Raw genomic sequence first — 18,568 nt, 5'->3', positions numbered from 1 at the left:
TAATAAACATTAATGATCAACTAAAGCTCCGGCAAATTATCTTATCTGGACCTATTCAACCTAACCCCGTGACCCGGAGATACTTTATGTGTCACCTGTTAATTGTTTTTTTTTTTTTAATATTTATGAAAATATTTGTCTAAAAAATATATATTACCTTCTATCAAGACTACGCTTGAGTTATATTCGTTTCCAAAGTAAAAGAGAATCAGTAATTAATATTTTAACTTTTATGTAGTACCTAACTCTTTCTGTACTCTATAGAGGCAGGACTGGCGAAGTTATTAGGTAGATAGGGTATAGGGGATAGGGTAGCTTATTTCTCAGTAGGTAGGTTAGGTAGAAATTTGTACGCATTCGCATGGCGGATAAACAGCCACGATCGCACATTAAATTGCAATTATTTTGTCAACAGTTTTTCTGTGTCTTCTTCGTCTGAATTATTTTGAATTCGATATTTTAAGTGAAGTTAATGCACTAAGCAAAATGATGCTCCTAAAATGAGTAATAATCAAATCTGCATAAATTTATTGCATAAGTTAATTGATAAGTTCGCAGAATATCGCAAAGCTAAACAATTTGAAATGGTGTTAACAGCACCTTCCACAGTGACTGACGAACTCAACGTAGAAACAGATTTCCCACCAATAAATACAATTCGTTCGAGAAGAACACAATTTCAATATGAATAAAATGACGAAGTTATAGTAGACCCCATAACCCAATATAAAGTACAATTTTATTTTAGAATTCTAGATCGGATTATAAGTTATTCTTTAAAAGATAGATTCGAAGATTTAAAAACATTTACCGACGTATTTAGCATTTTTAGCGTTAATATACTTAATTACTCTAATGATAAGTTAGTGAAACGTTGTAATGATTTAAACCTGAAGCTTAAAGATGATTCAAGTGGTGAATAAGAGATTGACGGTATTGATTTGTTTAATGAAATCAAGGAGCATCATAAACGTGTTGCCAATAAACCTTGACATGGCCTTAAATATATTTTTACACATTAAATAATGCTGTTCATTGACATTAGATTTTAAAGAACTTTAATATAATCCTAATGGGTAACTTAATATTTATGTGGTGTTGTTGTTAGTGGTAAGGTTTTGTTTGGTTTGTATCTTGACCCAAAAAAGTAAATTTAATTAACCTAAGCTTCTCTTTTTCAAACAATTTGAAAAGTACATTTTTAATTTGTTGAAGAGATTTTATTTAGTCAATTTTTGGTTTTTCCACTAGCGTAACAAACCAGGATACAGTACGTGTGGTGGTAAGCAGTTACCCTGCCATATGCATGTAAATCCAGGAGCATCACAAGCGCGCTATACTGACTCTATTTCCGCTGTCAACTCCAGTGTATATATCCTGGCTTAAGTTCTCAATTCGACTGTATTTTTTTCAATATTTTACTGGGCGCACCGATTTCGATGATTCTTTTTTTAATCGAAAGGTGGTGCTTGTCATGTGGTCCTATTTAAAATTAATCGAGATCGAGATTTGACAAGTACTTTGTGAGTTATAGTTTAGTTTGTTCAGCCTATTACAGTCCACTGTTGAACATACCCAACCCCAAGCCTCCCCAAGTTCGCGCCAGACATCCCGGTTTACCGCAATTCTCATCCAGCCTACACCGGCAACCTTACGTAAATCATCGGTCCAGTGGACCGGAAGACGTCCCACACTGTATTTGCCAAAACGCGGTCTCCACTCCAGGACACGTCTACTCCAATGGCCATCGGTCCTGCGCACAGGTGACCAACCCACTGCCACTTCAACTTGCTAATTCTGCAACTTGCTTACCCTAAGTTATATTATACCTCATAAATTTTACTGGGTCGACCGGTTTTGATAATTATTTTTTGATCAAAACTTGGTGCTTGACGTGTAGTCTCATTTGAATTTTATTGAGATGCGATTAGTATTTTTTGAGTCATTCTAATAATGTTAATTTACTTGACTATTATACGTCGACCTACGTTGTATTACTATTCGATATAATTGAAGTCGGTTTTTGTTTTTTTGCGAGCAAACACAATTATACGTTATTTTTTATATTTTTAGATTGTCATACTCACACAGTATCTACTATATAATTACTTAATACGTACTTTGACTAAATCGGTTTCCATTATTAAAAAAAAACTTTTATTTTTAATCTATAACACGAATAATAATAATAAAAAAATTAAAATTACGCACTAAATAGACAGTCTAAGCTAATCAGAATAAAAAGTCCATGTCTACCTTTCTTCATAACTTTTATTTGTCTACTTTAAGCGATATATTTGCTAAATATATAAAAAATAAAATAAAAATATTATATATAAATAACCAAGAATATTTATTTTATTTGCTACATAACAAATTATCGTTTAACTCGTGTTCTGACTGATCAAACACACCACCGCGAGTTTTAACTGCGCGCGGACGCTGTCACTTTTTTTACTATTTATTTAATTTTTTAAAACACAAAATGTTACGGCCACTATTTCATCTGACTGTTGTAGCTATAAATACATTTGTATTGTGGTATGATCAAACTTATATAAACCTTCCATTACCAGCTAAAGAAATGGAAAACCTACCACTGAAGTCAAGGAGCATGTTTCTTACATTCTGGTGTTTAGTAAGTACTTTTTTGTAACATTTTAATACAACAATTTTTATTTTATTTTATTTTTTTCAATAAAAAATAGAATTAAATTAGATGTTACTTATCATTGCTCAACGTGACTGTAAATGTGATACCATTTATTACCGAGTAATAAGTATCGATAGATAACAAAATAAAATTAATAAGTACACATAATTATCTTCTATGTACTTAATTTTGAGGTCAATTTAATAGTTTATAATGGAAATTTATTTATCTATAATATATATAAAAGCGAAAGGTCACTCACTCATCACGAAATCTCCGAAACTATAACACCTACAAACTTGAAATTTGGCAGGTAGGCTCCTTATAAGACGTAGACATCCGCTAAGAACGGATTTTACGAAACTCGACCCCTAAAGGGGTAAAACGGGGGTTGCAAGTTTGTATGAAAATCCTATGTTTTTGAAGTAAAAGGCTTGAAATTTAAAATGTATGCTCTATAGATGATGAGAAGGTGTTCGAATAATGTATCTTTAGAAATCAACTCCCTTTTGAGGTTAAAACGGGGGATGGTAGGTTTACTTCCTCATCGCGAAATCTCCGAAACTATAACACCTATAAACTAGAAATTTGGCAGATAGGCTTTTTATAGGGCATAGACATTCGCTAAAAACGGATTTTACGAAATTCGACCCCTAAGGGGGTAAAACGGGGGTTGGAAGTTTGTGTGAAACTCCCGTGTTTTTGAAGTAAGAGACTTGAAATTTAAAATGTATGCTCTATAGATAGTAGAAAGGTGACCAAATAATGTATCTTTAGAAATCAACTCTCTTTTGGAGTTAAAACGGGGGATAGTAGGTTGATTCACTCATCACGGAACCTCCGAAACTATAACAGCTACAAACTTGAAATTTGGCAGGTAGGTTCCTTATAAGGCGTAAACATCCACTAAGAGCTGATTTTACGAAACTCGACCCCTGAGGGGATAAAACGGGGGTCGGAAGTTTGTATGAAAGTCTTATGTTTTTGAAGTAAGAGACTTGAAATTTAAAATGTATGCTCTATAGATAGTGAGAAGGTGTTCAAATAATATATCTTTAGAAATTAACTCCCATTTGGGGCTAAAACGGGGTATGCTAGGTTGACTCACTCATCACGAAATCTCCGAAACTATAACAGCTACAAACTTGAAATTTGGCAGGTAGGTTCCTTATAAGGCGTAAACATCCACTAAGAGCTGATTTTACGAAACTCGACCCCTAAGGGGATAAGACGGGGGTTGGAAGTTTGTATGAAAGTCTTATGTTTTTGAAGTAAGAGACTTGAAATTTAAAATGTATGCTCTATAGATAGTGAGAAGGTGTTCAAATAATATATCTTTAGAAATTAACTCCCTTTTGGGGCTAAAACGGGGTATGGTAGGTTGACTCACTCATCACGAAATCTCCGAAACTATAACAGCTACAAACTTGAAATTTGGCAGGTAGGTTCCTTATAAGGCGTAAACATCCACTAAGAGCTGATTTTACGAAACTCGACCCCTGAGGGGATAAAACGGGGGTTGGAAGTTTGTATGAAAGTCCTATGTTTTTAAAGTATGAGACTTGAAATTTAAAATGTATGCTCTATAGATAGTAGAAAGGTGACCAAATAATGTATCTTTAGAAATCAACTCTCTTTTGGAGTTAAAACGGGGGATGGTAGGTTGACTCACTCATCACGACTCCGAAACTATAACAGCTACAAACTTGAAATTTGGCAGGTAGATTCCTTATAGGGCGTAGACATCCGCTAAGAACTGATTTTACGAAAATCGACCCCTAAGGGGTTAAACGGGGGTCGGAAGTTTGTATGAAAGTCTTATGTTTTTGAAGTAAGAGACTTGAAATTTAAAATATATGCTCTATAGATGGTGAGGAGGTGTCGAAATAATGCATCGTAATCTATATATATATATATATATATATATATATATATATATATATATATTAATTATTACCATCTGGATTATTATTATATATAAGAGAAGGGTCACTAACTTACTCATCATAAGACCTCAAAAACCACTGGATGGTCTATCCATCCAGGTTGGACAAAGATAAAATTTGACAGGGAGGTAGATTATAGTAAGCAGACGTCCGCTAAGAACGGATTTTACGATATTCCACCGCTAAGGGGATTTAATTGGGTTTGATAGTTTGTATGAAACATATACAGCCTGAAAATAAAACTAAAAATGTGGTGTATAGAGAGGTTTTATAAAAATAACTATTAAATTATACTAAATTGTGCCTTTTTTAAAGTTACTCAGTTTGATAAGCATTTCAAGTGACTGAAATAAACAAATAATTTGCGTTAAACATCTTAATAGTAATGCATATCTTCATAACCACGCGGACGTAGTCGCGGGCTTCAGTTAGTGTATTATAAAACCAAGTCCCCAAAAGTGTATGTGATCAATTCGCTCAAAATCTACTGAACGGATTTTCATGCGGTTTCACCATTGGAGAGAGGGCTCCACCATTGGTAAGAGGAAGGTTTACGGAACGGCTAAGCCGATTTTGATGAGAGTTTCACTGGAAGTTTGCCGGGAAAACTTTGTGACATACTAATTTCAACGCGGGCGAAGCCGCGGGCACAGCTAGTATATTATATATGCTTATGAGTCCCGCGATAACATCATCTCTCACCACCATGGGTAGACTGGTACAGATCTCTTACAGAGATAAGTTCGCCCTTGCCAACATTCTTTGTAAAAATGACTTGTAATTATGATTTTTTTTAAGTGGAATAAAGAATATATATATTATATATTAACTGAAGTAGGGCACGGCAGAAAATATTCTGCTAAAAATATGGAGCAGCCCGAGTGGGGAAGTTACCTTGATCTTCCAGAGGATCACAGCTAAATAATATACACACATCTTTACAAACTTAAACTTAAAAATTTCTTTTTAAATATATTTGTGATCATATCATATTCATATGGTTTACATGTGTAATTTTAATTGTTACCTTATTTACAACATAGTAATAGCGTAATGATAATGTTAAACCCACACAATTACAATTTTGAACGGTTATAACGGATAAACTCAAAAAATATTGAGCCGTTTAAATAATACTTTCAACAGAAGAATGGTACGTTATTGCTGTGAAGGGCACAGCCAAAATCGTTTATCTAATCCATACGAGCAAAGTCGCGAGCGGAAAGCTAATTATTAAAGTAGAAGCGTTTCATGTTTGAACAGTAATTTATTAATATGTAAAATTTAATATTTAAAAATCACTCGCTTCTGCCTATCGCAGTCCACTACTGGACATAGGCCTCCCCAATTTGGCGCCTATAGGTGCCTCTTACGACACCCACGGGAAAAGAGGGGGTGGCTATTTCTTTACTGCCGTAACCACACAGCATATAATATTTCAAATTATTAAAGTTAAATCATTTTAATAATAAACTTGTAAATCAACTCGATAAACTTTCGGTTTTGTATAGATGACCTTGTCTTTAGCACTGACGGTTCCGAATTCATTCAGCGTAATAAACGTTAACCTTTCCCACACTAATTGCACGTAATTTAATATAACAATTATAAGTAAATTTAAAGTAATAAAAACAAAAAATTAAAATATATTGAATTATTAAGTATTTGCAAAATATTTCGTATTTTTGTTGTGGATTTAGAAAGTCTAGGTCATGCTTGGATAGTCTTGACCGTTTAGTAGGTATCTATAATTTAAATTGGGTTTGCAAAAAGTTAGATATTCGACTATAGTATTGTGGATATAAACAATGCCTACAATAATGTTGACCGTAATTTTAAATTTGACATTTGTTAGTTGACCGTAATTTGAAATTTGTTAATGTTGAGTGTAATTTTGGTTGGTGGACTCACGTTTGCATTAGGGACACTAATTTTAGAATAATTGGTTTTCTTGATGTAAGTTGCAGTTATTAACAAAACATTACAGATTATTAACAAAAGTAAAAATTGAAATAACAAAAGCACGGGCAACAGCATATAAAAAAATGATGTCGACCTTTTGTTATTTGGTGGAGACATAGGATCATCTTCAGATCGGTACAAAAATATATCTGTACATTTGGAACTTTCTCATTGAAAGACGTATTCATATTATTGTTGATAATGCCAACTTCGTTAGGACTTGCAGTCGTGGCCTTGCAGAAAACTAACCTCTGTCACCGCTTTTGTTTAATAGAGCTTCCGCATCAGATACGCAAACGAATTGTGTAAGCAATAATTATGCGATACGCGAATGACTTTGTTTTGTTCAGGAAACGATATTTTTAGCCGACAAAGAAGGAAGTTCTCAATTCGATTGTATTTTTTTTAAATGTATGTTACTTTAGAACTTTTGACTGAGTAGACCGATTACGAAAAAAAAATTAATCGAAAGATGGTGTGTGTCATTTTGTCCCATTTAAATTTATTTGAGATCTAAGAACTACTTTTTGAGTTATATCTAATAATGCGTTTTTACTTCACTATTTTTTCGTCGACCTACGCTGTATTATACCGCATAACTTTTGAGAGGGTGGATCGATTTCGATAAAAAAAAATTAATCGAAAGGTGGTATGTATCATTTGATCCCATTTAGATTTATTTGAGATCTAAGTACTACTTGTCGAGTTATATCTAGTAATGCGTTTTTACTTGACTATAATAGTAAATACAATTATTTTTGATCGTACCAACTCAGAAACCTTTGTGGGCTCATGCACAACACTTTACTGAAGATCATAACATGATCAAATGCATAGTTTACGATTCTATAAAGGACATACAGACAAACATTCATTTAAATATAAAGATTAATCAAAATATTAAATAACTAAGGATCAAAGTGTAAACCTTGTACAACCCCAGACAAAACTAAAGCGCCATATAGGTAACCTTCACTTAGTACGTCATAATTGTTTTTATCTGTGCATAACATATTGTAGGAGTATCGCTTCACTTGTATTTTGTATTCTATGCTATTATTCATATTATATGTATTTCGTTTATATGTAGGTATAGTATTTTATATATATATATATATATGTTTGTATGTATGTATCTACGTATGTATGTTTGTATGTATGTATCTATGTATGTATGTATGTATTGTGCTGTATATGTATGTGTATTTGTACTCGATAGTTGATATTGTTCTAGGTGACACTAATTGTCACTTCTCTGTATACACTTCCCTACCGCTTTTTCACTACGCTGTGTCCTATATGCCCAAAGGTTGTCTGGAAGAGATCGCTACTCTAGCGATAAGACCGCCTTTGTACACTGTTTTATTTTTATTTGTAATATGTTATTGTGTTGATTGTTGTTGTGTACAATAAAGAGTATCTATCTATCTATCTATCTAACCTTAAAATGCAACTGCTTGAGTGCGATCACGAAGGTATAATCTTAGTTAACCAATCTATAGAGTTTACATTAATACATGGGTGTACATCGGCGTAGAAATAAATTCCTGCTTTTTATCTCCTAAACTCATTTAGAATAGTAACTAGTTACGATTTAGGACTTTTATACTAGTATTTTTTTTCTTTATTTATTTAGGGACTTATATATACACTAGTACATGTCAGTCTAACTATACAATAATGTAACTATACAATCAGATGACGCTTATGAGCCTGAATATTGTGGCCTCATAATAATGAGTATTATGGCCTCATTAGAAATTGGACGCGCGAGTATACCATGGAACGTTTCAGTATCAAATCTATTGAAATTCTCATAATGGCTTCTCTGCCAGATTGAAATCGTATAAATTCAATTAGCAAATGATTGTATTTTTTATAAAATATATTATATAACAAAGACAGAGGATCATCATCTAGAAATATGTAGCTCTTGATGATCTAGACCAGTGTTTCCCAAAGTGGGCGATAACGCCTCCTTGTGGGCGCTGCAGTACTAAAGGGTAAGAGACTTAGAAAAAATGGTGCCGTTGTGTAGAGGCTTGGGGGCAATTTGTCATTTAATCTATAAGGACTCTTGACTACAACTTGTGAACATTAACTAATATTCATTAAAAGATTGCCCAATGGGGGCACTATAAAATAATTTATTCTCTTAGTGGGCAGTAGACAAAATAAGTTTGGGACCCCTAATCTAAACCATTTACTAGGTCTGACGTTTTTTACGATTACAGTTCGAAATATTAACATACAAAATGTGTATTACCCGTCATTATTCATAAAATAAGTTAGTTTAAGGTACTTAGGATTAGTGTAAGAACTAGTGGCGGTCTACTTAAGAAATTTTCTTCTTAATTTTGTTCCAGATACTGCAAACGATCTACCATTTCATCGCATTGCTGAACGATCTCTTCGGAACGAACTCGCGAACGCCGAAGAACCCTCCTATTATACGACGCGTTAAGGATACCCTTTACGCTTTAGCATTCGTTGCAGCAATTTACGTATCACTTACATTTTGGAGCATATACTATGTAGACAAGGAGCTCATTTTCCCCGACCAAATTGAGAAGTTATATCATCCCAGTATGAATCACGTCATGCACACCACTGTTGCAATATTTATAATAATAGAAATGCTGATGGTGCATATAAACTATCCTTCTCGTAAAATCGGTTTTACTGTCACTTTGACATTTTTTATTTCGTACATAATTTGGTTTTTTAATATCTATGCTAAAACAGGCACGTGGGTCTATCCGGTATTCAACCCCCTAAATTGGCCCTTAAGAATAATATTTGTCTGTATGAGTTTGGCATTGAGCATGATATTTTATTTAGTCGGAGAAAAGTTAAACTATGTTATTATTTCGAGCAGTAAAGATACACGCAGTAAGGGAGTTAAGGATGGGATTTCAAACGGTAAAAAGAAAAAGTAAAAAATAAAATAAAACGAAACTGTATCTGTTTATTTTTTTACACAAAGCATTTAAGGTATTAATTATGTCTGATGAAGAGGAATAAAACCAAGACGAATTTTTCTTTTATTTTACACTTCACTTCAAAGAAAATACAATAGGAACAAAATTGAAAATCATATTTTATTGTATAAATATAATTTTTTTTATTAAAGTGAAACTTTTGTTAGAATCGTGATTTAAAACTCGATGAAAATAAAAAATGTGTCACGATAAAGAAAGGAACACATAAATAAATTAATGTAGCGATGCGTTTTGCATGGCGCTTACGACCTTTTCACGAGACGATGATCACACCGTCGATAGAACAAAACGACTTTTTAGAAGTTTCACTTCTTTCATCTGTGAGTGTGAGAAGTTTCACTTCTTTCATCTGTGAGTGTGAGAAGTTTCACTTCTTTCACACACTTTTTTTAATTTTTGAAACTACTTATTCTTCTTTTATTCAAAAGATGTTGCTTGTCGTGTTGTCCAATTTAAATCCGAGCGAGATCTGAATCTACTTTTTGAGTTATTTTTATAATTTAGAATGTAATATTCTTATCAATGTAAATTAAATTCATTAATTTTTGTTTTTTTTTTTACAAACAAATAATTTGTCTATGGAACATGGTTTAAAACTTTAACAATTTCGTTAAAGTAAATCTAGTTTCAGGCATTTGTTTCTTGTCGTGTATTGTTAAGTTTGATGGTGCGTAAGTAGTTCTGTGAAATGCGACTCTTCTCTGCACAACGGTTATTATGTGTAAAATATCCCATTGTTCGTGGTACTCCTCTATGACGTCACAGAGCTCCTGTATCATGAATGATCCTTCGCTGTCCCTATATGATAAATAATCTGGAAAATATGAAGATTTTTTTTCCGTTTATCAGCAATTGATACAATATTAATTATCTTAACTTAGCTTATAAAAGAATCTACAAAATCATATAAAAGCTTTGTTGCGAACATTTTTTTTTTTAAGAAAGTGTATAAATAAAAATAAAGTGTATATATAAAAAAATATAATTATAAATGTATATTTTCTCTATGGTGTCATAGTAAGTCACAAACACGGTCTTCTACACAGGTCTTGAAACAACAGTAGTGCGGGTATGTCGGCTTAATGGTTGCGCTTTTCGTTTCAATTTATGGACGCCAATGCTGTGTGGCTACGGCATTGAAGAATATAGCTACCCCCTCTCTTCCCGTAGGTGTCGTAAGAGGCGACTAAGGGATAACACAGTTCCACTACTACCTTAGAACTTAAAAAGCCGACCGATGGCGGGATAAGTATCCAACTGCTGGCCTTTGAATACACAGGCCGAAGACGGGCAGCAGCGTCTTCGGTGCGACAAAGCCAGCCGTGCGGTCACCACCCGCCTGCCCAGCGTGGTGACTATGGGCAAAACACATGAGTTCGCACCATTTTTGGTGCGAACTTGTGGAGGAGTATGTCCAGCAGTGGACTGTAATAGGCTGATGTGTGTGTGTGTATGTGTGTGTGTGTACGGACGCCAGAGGTATGACGTTAGATAGGTGTGTTGTGCAACGAAGATAGAATAGCATTCTGTCTTTTTTCTATCACACGTAACCACGGTAACGCATGCGTTATAACCAATTACGCAATGTGCACTGCACACCGCACCACGTGACCGCACTCATCGATAGCAGTGACATACAGCGACGTTGAGACGAACGAAAATTTATGACACTATCATACTATTCTCTCGCCATTGAAATTGGACTTAGTTGCAAGAACTGTATATATAAGACCATGGTTATATATAAATGTATAGTCACCAATGTGGGTCACTAGTTTAGTGGATACTTATACATATAGTTTTAAGTTATTATTTTAAAATATTAATCCAGCGATGATCCAGCGTAAAGAAGTTTTACTTCAAAATGACATTAACTACATGTATGCAATTATGTACTTCGCCCAAACAAATTATTGGCTGATTTAAAGAATTTTACCTTCAACGGTAGAATACAGTACAAGAATATCCGCATGAGTTGGTATGACTAGCGACGCCCCACCACCATCTAATTGGACCCTCCTGCCATCATCAATCTGACTACCTCTGCAAGCCTACAAATATAATTCTTTAGAAAGATTGACAAAGATTTGATAAAAATAATATCAGATGTTTAGATCTATCTAGAATTTACACTCCAGGTAAGGATGATATAAAAAGAGAGCATATATATGCTTTTTATATTATGCTTTTTATTTTGACAATATATAACTACGTGTTTAATTTTTTTATAATGTCGCCTCTTTTTTACTATTATTTAGATATCACTAGTGCGTCATCGCAGTATCATATCATGGGCTGATCTAAATATTGGGTATAGGGTATTTCTTGTTGGTACTTGAATTATTATGGTTAACTTAATTATTATTTGCTGTATAATGTATGTGTCTGATTAATTATAAAATCTAGTATTGTTATAAATTATCAACATCTCTTTTTCTTTGCTAAAGTTTATTTCCAAAATTAATTATAAATATAATACCTGCACAAAGAATAACTTCGGTTTTCCAACGAGGCTTGGATGGCCATTTTCTACTAGTAACGTTACATCTCTAAATTGATATGGCCTATCGGCTGCATAAAGGTCTCCACCCTTCTCTCCATGTGTCAGGAACGCAAAACACAGACAAGAAGTTGCCTTATGGTCTTTTTTACAAACTGAAATTTTGAAGAAAAATTAAATAAATAATAAATAATTTAGCATACACACACGGTGGTCTGTTCCTATGGTAAGCAACTTAATGCTTGTCTTATAGGTAACAGCCAGCTGATATAGCTGAATATTTTTTTTATAAATATACATGGAAATAATCCTTACTAATCTATAATATATATAAACGCGAAAGGTCATTCATCACGAAATCTCCGAAACTATAACATCTACAAACTTGAAATTTGGCAGGTAGGCTCCTTATAAGACGTAGGCATCCGCTAAGAACGGGTTTTACGAAACTCGACCCCTAAAGGGGTAAAACGGGGGTTGGAAGTTTGTGTGAAAGTCCCATGTTTTTGAAGTAAGACACTTGAAATTTAAAATGTATGCCTTATAGATGATGAAAAGGTGTCCAAACAATGTATCTTTAGAAATCAACCACCTTTTGGCGTTAAAACGGCGGATGGTAGATTTACTCACTCATCACGAAATCTCCGAAACTATAACAGCTACAAACTTGAAATTTGGCAGGTAGGTTCCTTATAGGGCGTAAACGTCCGCTAAGAACGGATTTTACGAAATTCGATCCCTAAGGGGATAAAACGGGGGGTTGAAGTTTGTGTGAAAGCCCCATGTTTTTTAAAGTAAGAGACTTGAAATTTAAAATGTACGTTCTTTAGATGGTGAGAAGGTGTCGAAATAATGTATTTTTAGAAATCAACTCCATTTTTGGGTTAAAACGGGGAATGGTAGGTTGACTCCCTCATCACAAAATCTCCGAAACTATAACAGCTCTAAACTTGAAATTTGGCAGGTAGGTTTCTTATAGGGCGTAAACATCCGCTAAGAGCTGATTTTACGAAACTCAACCCTTAAGGGGATAAAACGGGGGTTGGAAGTTTGTATGAAAGTCCTATGTTTTTGAAGAACGAGACTTGAAATTTAAAATGTATGCTCTATAGATGGTAGAAAGGTGACCAAATAATGTATCTTTAGAAATCGACTCTCTTTTGGAGTTAAAACGGGGGATGATAGGTAGACACACTCATCACGAAACCTCCGAAACTATAACATCTACAAACTTGTAATTTGGTAAATAGGCTCCTTATAAGACGTAGACATCCGCTAAGAACGAATTTTACGAAACTCGACCCCTAAGGGGGTAAAACGGGGGTTGCAAGTTTGTATGAAAGTCCTATGTTTTTGAAGTAAGTAACTTGAAATTAAAAATGTATGCTCTATAGATGGCGAGAAGGTATCCAAATAATGTATCTTTAGAAATCAACTCCCATTTGGGGTTAAAACGGGGGATGGTAGGTTGATTCACTCATCACGAAATTTCCGAAACTATAACAGCTATAAACTTGAAATTTGGCAGGTAAGTTCTTTATAGGGCGTAGACATCCGCTAAGAAAGAATTTTACGAAACTCGACCCTTAAGGGGATAAAACGGGGGTTGGAAGTTTGTATGAAAGTCCGATTTTTTTTTAAAGTAAGAGACTTGAAATTTAAAATGTATGCCCTATTCATGGTGAGGACGTGTCCAAATAATGTATCTTTAGAAATCAACTCTCTTTTGGGGTTAAAACGGGGGATGGTTGGTTGACTCACTCATCACGAAATCTCCGAAACTATAACAGCCACAAACTTGAAGTTTGGCTGGTAGGTTCCTTATAGGGCGTAAACATCTGCTAAGAATGGATTTTACGAAACTTGAACCCCAAGGGGATAAAACGGGGGTGGAAGTTTGTATGAAAATCCTATATTTTTTAAGTAAGAGGCTTGAAATTTAAAATGTATGCTCTATAGATGGTGAGGAGTTGTCTAAATAATGCATAGCAATGTATATATATAAAAAAGAAACTTCACTGACTCACTCATCGCGAGAACTCAAAAATCGCTGGATGGTCCCATCCATCCAGGATGGACAAAGATAAAATTTGGCGATTTTTTTGCGATATTCCACCGCTAAGGGGGTGTAATTGGGGTTGATAGTTTGTATGAAACATTTACAACAGCTATAAGTTTGCCTGATAGGTTTTTTATACTTTAGCATGAAAATAAAGCTAAAAATGTGGTGTGTAGAGAGGTTTTATAAATATAACTATTAAATTTTACTAAATTGTGGCTTTTAAAAAGTTACCCAGTGTGATAAGCATTTCAAGTGACTGAAATAAAAAAATAATTGCATTAAACATCTTAATAGTAATGCATATCTTCATAACCATGCGAGCGTAGTCGCGGGTAACAGTTAGTGTATTATAAAACAATGTTCCCAAAAGTGTATGTGATCGATTCCCTTAAAATCTATTGAACGGATTTTCATGCGGTTTCACCAATGGAGAGAGGGCTTCAAGAGGAAGGTTTTAGGGACGGCTAAGCCGATTTTGATAATAGTTTCACTGAAAGTTTGCTGGGAAAACTTTGTAACACACTGATATCAACGCGGGCGAAGCCGCGGGCACAGCTAGTAATATAATAAATGCGAAAGTAACTCTGTCTGTCTGTCGCGCTTCCACACCACAACTACTGAACCGATTTAAATGAAATTTCATACACAGACAGTCTGGAGCCTGAAAAGAACATACGCTGCCTTTTAATGCGAAAAAAAGGGGTTTAAGGGGATGAAAGGTGGGAATAAAAAGGTGTATGGAAGTATCGTCATTTTTAGAGCTAAAAGCTTGAATATATTATAAAATCAACGACTTCTCACATTTTTAACAAAAATGAGAAACCTACAATAACTTTAATTCTTACATCCTATGTTTTAAAAAAAATAACAAATCTCGCTCTAATTTGACGTTTATAAAAAAGTTAATTACGAAACAACTAATTTCTACGCGTAGTGTTTTTTTTTTGGTACTTACGTTCTTTTATTTTCTGCAATATTTCCACGTGCTCTAGGTCTGCGTATGTGATTACTTTATATCCTAAATTGTCAAAAACTCGTTGCATTTTCTCAACATCTTTTTCCGTACCTATTCTTGTTCTTGGACGTTTGTAACTAAAAATATTTGGACAACATTGTACGGTACAAATGTAACATTGCACAGTGGCATATCTTATATATTGAAGAGCATGCATAATTTTACATAATCTACACAAATAAATAAAATTAGAGTGTCTGTTTGTAATATTAAAGTAACCGCTTTTTACTAAATGCATATGGATGTATACACGCTATATATACCAACCAAAATAACATTTTTTTATAATTTTTGGCTGTCTGTCTGTCCGTCTGTTTGTTCCGGCTAATCTCTGAAAAGGCTAGACCAATTTTGACGAAACTTTCACTGGTAGATAGCTGATGTAGTAAGGAGTAACTTGGGCTACTTTTAATTTTGAAATTTATTTATTGTGTAACTCTGCGAACTGTACAATATTATTTTAAATTCCACGCGGACGAAATCGAGGGCACAGCTAGTAAAACATTACGGTTAGTAAAGCAAGCGGCACGTTCTCATAAATCTACTTATAACTAAATATTATAGTTTACATATTATTAACCAATTACTGGTAGGTTATCTTATAGCCCTTCGAACACGAAGCGTACATACAAATAATTAAAAAATTAATATTGATTTTCAAGGGACTTTTTTAAAATAAGTACGTATATCAAACATTTCAGAATAACACGCTATCCTCATGTTTAAAAATTTAAAAAATATTAGTATTCTTCTATAATATTAATTTAAAAGGTTTAGTGTGAAGTAAAATATTGAACCAGGTACCAATACGATATATCGTTAATTTAACGTAAGTAACGTGTAATCTGTGACATATTTTAGTTTGCAATCAAATTTCTCCATATTCTAGCCTTATATGGCTGCTTTTTGATAGAGTTTATTAAGTATAGTAACTTTTTTACTTCCAATGATAAAGGAATTTTTTCATGGTATGGCGATTATAACGAAAAAATCGTTCATTTCAACGACATTATTCCAAGTAACTTACCCGAAATATAAGGTTTTTTTATACTGAAAATGATTGAATATAACCAAATACTTTTCGCCCGCCATATCGTAATACATTTTTTCTTGTTCCATTCCTGTAGCTGCGACAGCCTCTGCTTTTGGCATTGGTATACTATAACGAAAAAAATTTAACAATAGTCAGGAGACCTGCTTTATGTTGGAGGACATAAAGGTACATCTTTCTATACTATAAGGTGATGAGGCGATTGGAGTCATACTCGGCTCTAGTGATGTAACGAATATTGGCATTCGCACATTTGCATTCGTTAAGTCGCGATTTTTGAATATTCGCATTCGCATTCGCGCGAAGCGATGCGTATATTTGGCGAACATTTTTATTTTTTTATTTTATTATGATAGGTGTAATCATAATACTACTGATAAGATTTATATTTGTTGACACATGTAAGACATAGAGCGCGTGGTTTTGATTTTCTTTGATATTTGTACCTATTTGTATGAATATTTTTTAACGGTCAAGATTGTGAATTTCCCCACTGTGCCTAGGAGAGCGCCATAAGATTACTTACATGGAGTAAAATAAAATATTTATGTAGAAAATAAAGCCTATGCTCCGCAGTGGGATGGTACCGGTTAGCACAGTCTTGACTGTTGACCTCGCGCTGGACCACCGCCTTTGAAAATAAGAGCAATGTTGCTGTCAGCAGAATATATGTATGGTCTGAAACCATGGCCGTTAACGCTAAAATTCTTCACCCACACTGTCTATTCTGCTAAGTTACGAGATGTTGCAAGACAGCAATATTCGTTGGTATGCTGATGAGTTGATGACACTACGAGTGATGCCTTTTACAGTAGCTGGTTAATATACCTCTGGTGGGTAGTAGGGGACGGATCACAATTTATGTTTAAAAATCGTGACCTCCTTGGAGCAAGCCTCCGAATGAGGCAGACGTACTTTCGTCCAATCTAACTTCTTATAGACACCATTTGCATATTTCTCCTTAACGAGGCCCTTTGTATTGTGTGCCACAAAAATGAGTCAATCAACTTGTCTTGGCTCGAATATATTTGGTTCAAACATGATCTACACAAAATTTCACTTATTTTAAGCGGACTTTGTTTGAAGTCAAAATTCGCATGCGCATAATTATGTTATACACAATTATTCGCATTCGCGAATGTGATAAATCCAACATTCGTTACATCACTACGGCTCATCTCTGGTTTTGATTTATGAAATTGAAAAGATTTTGCTCAATACCTGTATGAACAACTTTTCAGACTAACAATAAGACAAACCATTTACAAAGCACTGTAAGAACCTTTAGGTACAAAGAAAATTATTTTACTTTTAAAAAAGTAATAATAAATTCTTATTACCTTGAATTAAACGGCTCCCGATTGAATGATACATCTGCAGTAGTTTCGTCCATTTTATAGAATAAGATATTGTTTAGTTTAAATTAAAAATAAAATAACCTCTCGTTTCTTGTACCTATTTGTTTTAAATGACAGAACATTACTGATATGACTAACAAATGTAATCAGTACCTAGATTGCGAAATCGATAATTCGATAACCAACACTGGTTACATCTTACAAAGACAAAGGATACTCTTGAAGAGTAACAAAAATATATCTATACCTAAAATATATACCTAATAATAATATTACAAATGTGAATGTAAGTTTGTTTATTAAGCTTTCCCGCGAAAACTACTTAACCAATCGTCATAAAACTTTGTACACATATTCTTGGAGGTATTGGAATTAACATAGGATGCTTTTTTTAGAATCGAAGGTAACTTCGAAGAAGCAGAATTCCTTTTTAACCGACTTCAAAAAAAAGGGATGGGCCGATTTCGGTGATTTTTCGATAGCTGGTGCTTGTCGCAGTTTTATGCAAATTTCATCGAAATCTGATGAGGACTTTTTGAGTAATCTTTGATAACGATATTTACTTGAATATTAATTTCAAATGAATTCAACTCGACAAAACCTTAACAAATTACAACTACTAACCACATGAAAATCCATTCTATAGTTTTTTTAAGTGGGTACATTTTCAGTCACGCACACGCGAGAAGATTTTTGTTTTAATTTTACCATAACCCATAGACACCTGCAACACCACAAGCATCACGAGCGCATTGCCGACCTTATCCCTGACCCTTTCCAGGAGCCTTGGGCACTTTACTCATCACACTACACTTCTTGAGATTAGGATTATTTAGCTATGATCTTTTATATGGTCGAGCATTCAAGTAAATCACATTTTTGTAACACTCAAGTATAATTTCTGGTATTATTCATACCTTTTCACCAGTGATAAAATAAAAAAAAAATGTGGAGTAATAGATGTAGCTTTCAGATTAGTAGACTTAAAAATAAATGACATTAAAATAATCAACAAAACC

The 18,568-nt window shown here is 33.9% G+C and overlaps 2 protein-coding genes across 2 annotated transcripts; one reads left to right on the top strand and one right to left on the bottom strand.

Annotated features, from left to right (window-relative positions):
• The first annotated feature begins 2,416 nt into the window (after nt 1-2,416).
• Nucleotides 2,417-9,521, top strand: LOC123669308 (androgen-dependent TFPI-regulating protein-like). The gene is made up of 2 exons (XM_045602919.1): nt 2,417-2,638; nt 8,928-9,521. Exons 1-2 carry the CDS (start codon nt 2,486-2,488, stop codon nt 9,498-9,500), a joined length of 726 nt encoding a protein of 241 aa, XP_045458875.1. The 5' UTR covers nt 2,417-2,485; the 3' UTR covers nt 9,501-9,521.
• Nucleotides 9,510-16,305, bottom strand: LOC123669309 (caspase-1-like). The gene is made up of 6 exons (XM_045602920.1): nt 16,168-16,305; nt 15,081-15,217; nt 12,043-12,218; nt 11,500-11,614; nt 9,944-10,377; nt 9,510-9,912 (listed from the first exon to the last, which is right to left on the bottom strand). The coding sequence occupies exons 1-5, from the start codon at nt 16,290-16,292 to the stop codon at nt 10,154-10,156; spliced, it is 777 nt and encodes a 258-aa protein (XP_045458876.1). The 5' UTR covers nt 16,293-16,305; the 3' UTR covers nt 9,510-9,912; nt 9,944-10,153.
• Nucleotides 16,306-18,568: the final 2,263 nt, after the last annotated feature.

The sequence above is a fragment of the Melitaea cinxia genome, chromosome 3 (genome assembly GCF_905220565.1).
Source record: "Melitaea cinxia chromosome 3, ilMelCinx1.1, whole genome shotgun sequence".
NCBI lineage: Eukaryota > Metazoa > Arthropoda > Insecta > Lepidoptera > Nymphalidae > Melitaea > Melitaea cinxia.
This window is presented reverse-complemented; position numbering and strand designations above follow the sequence as displayed.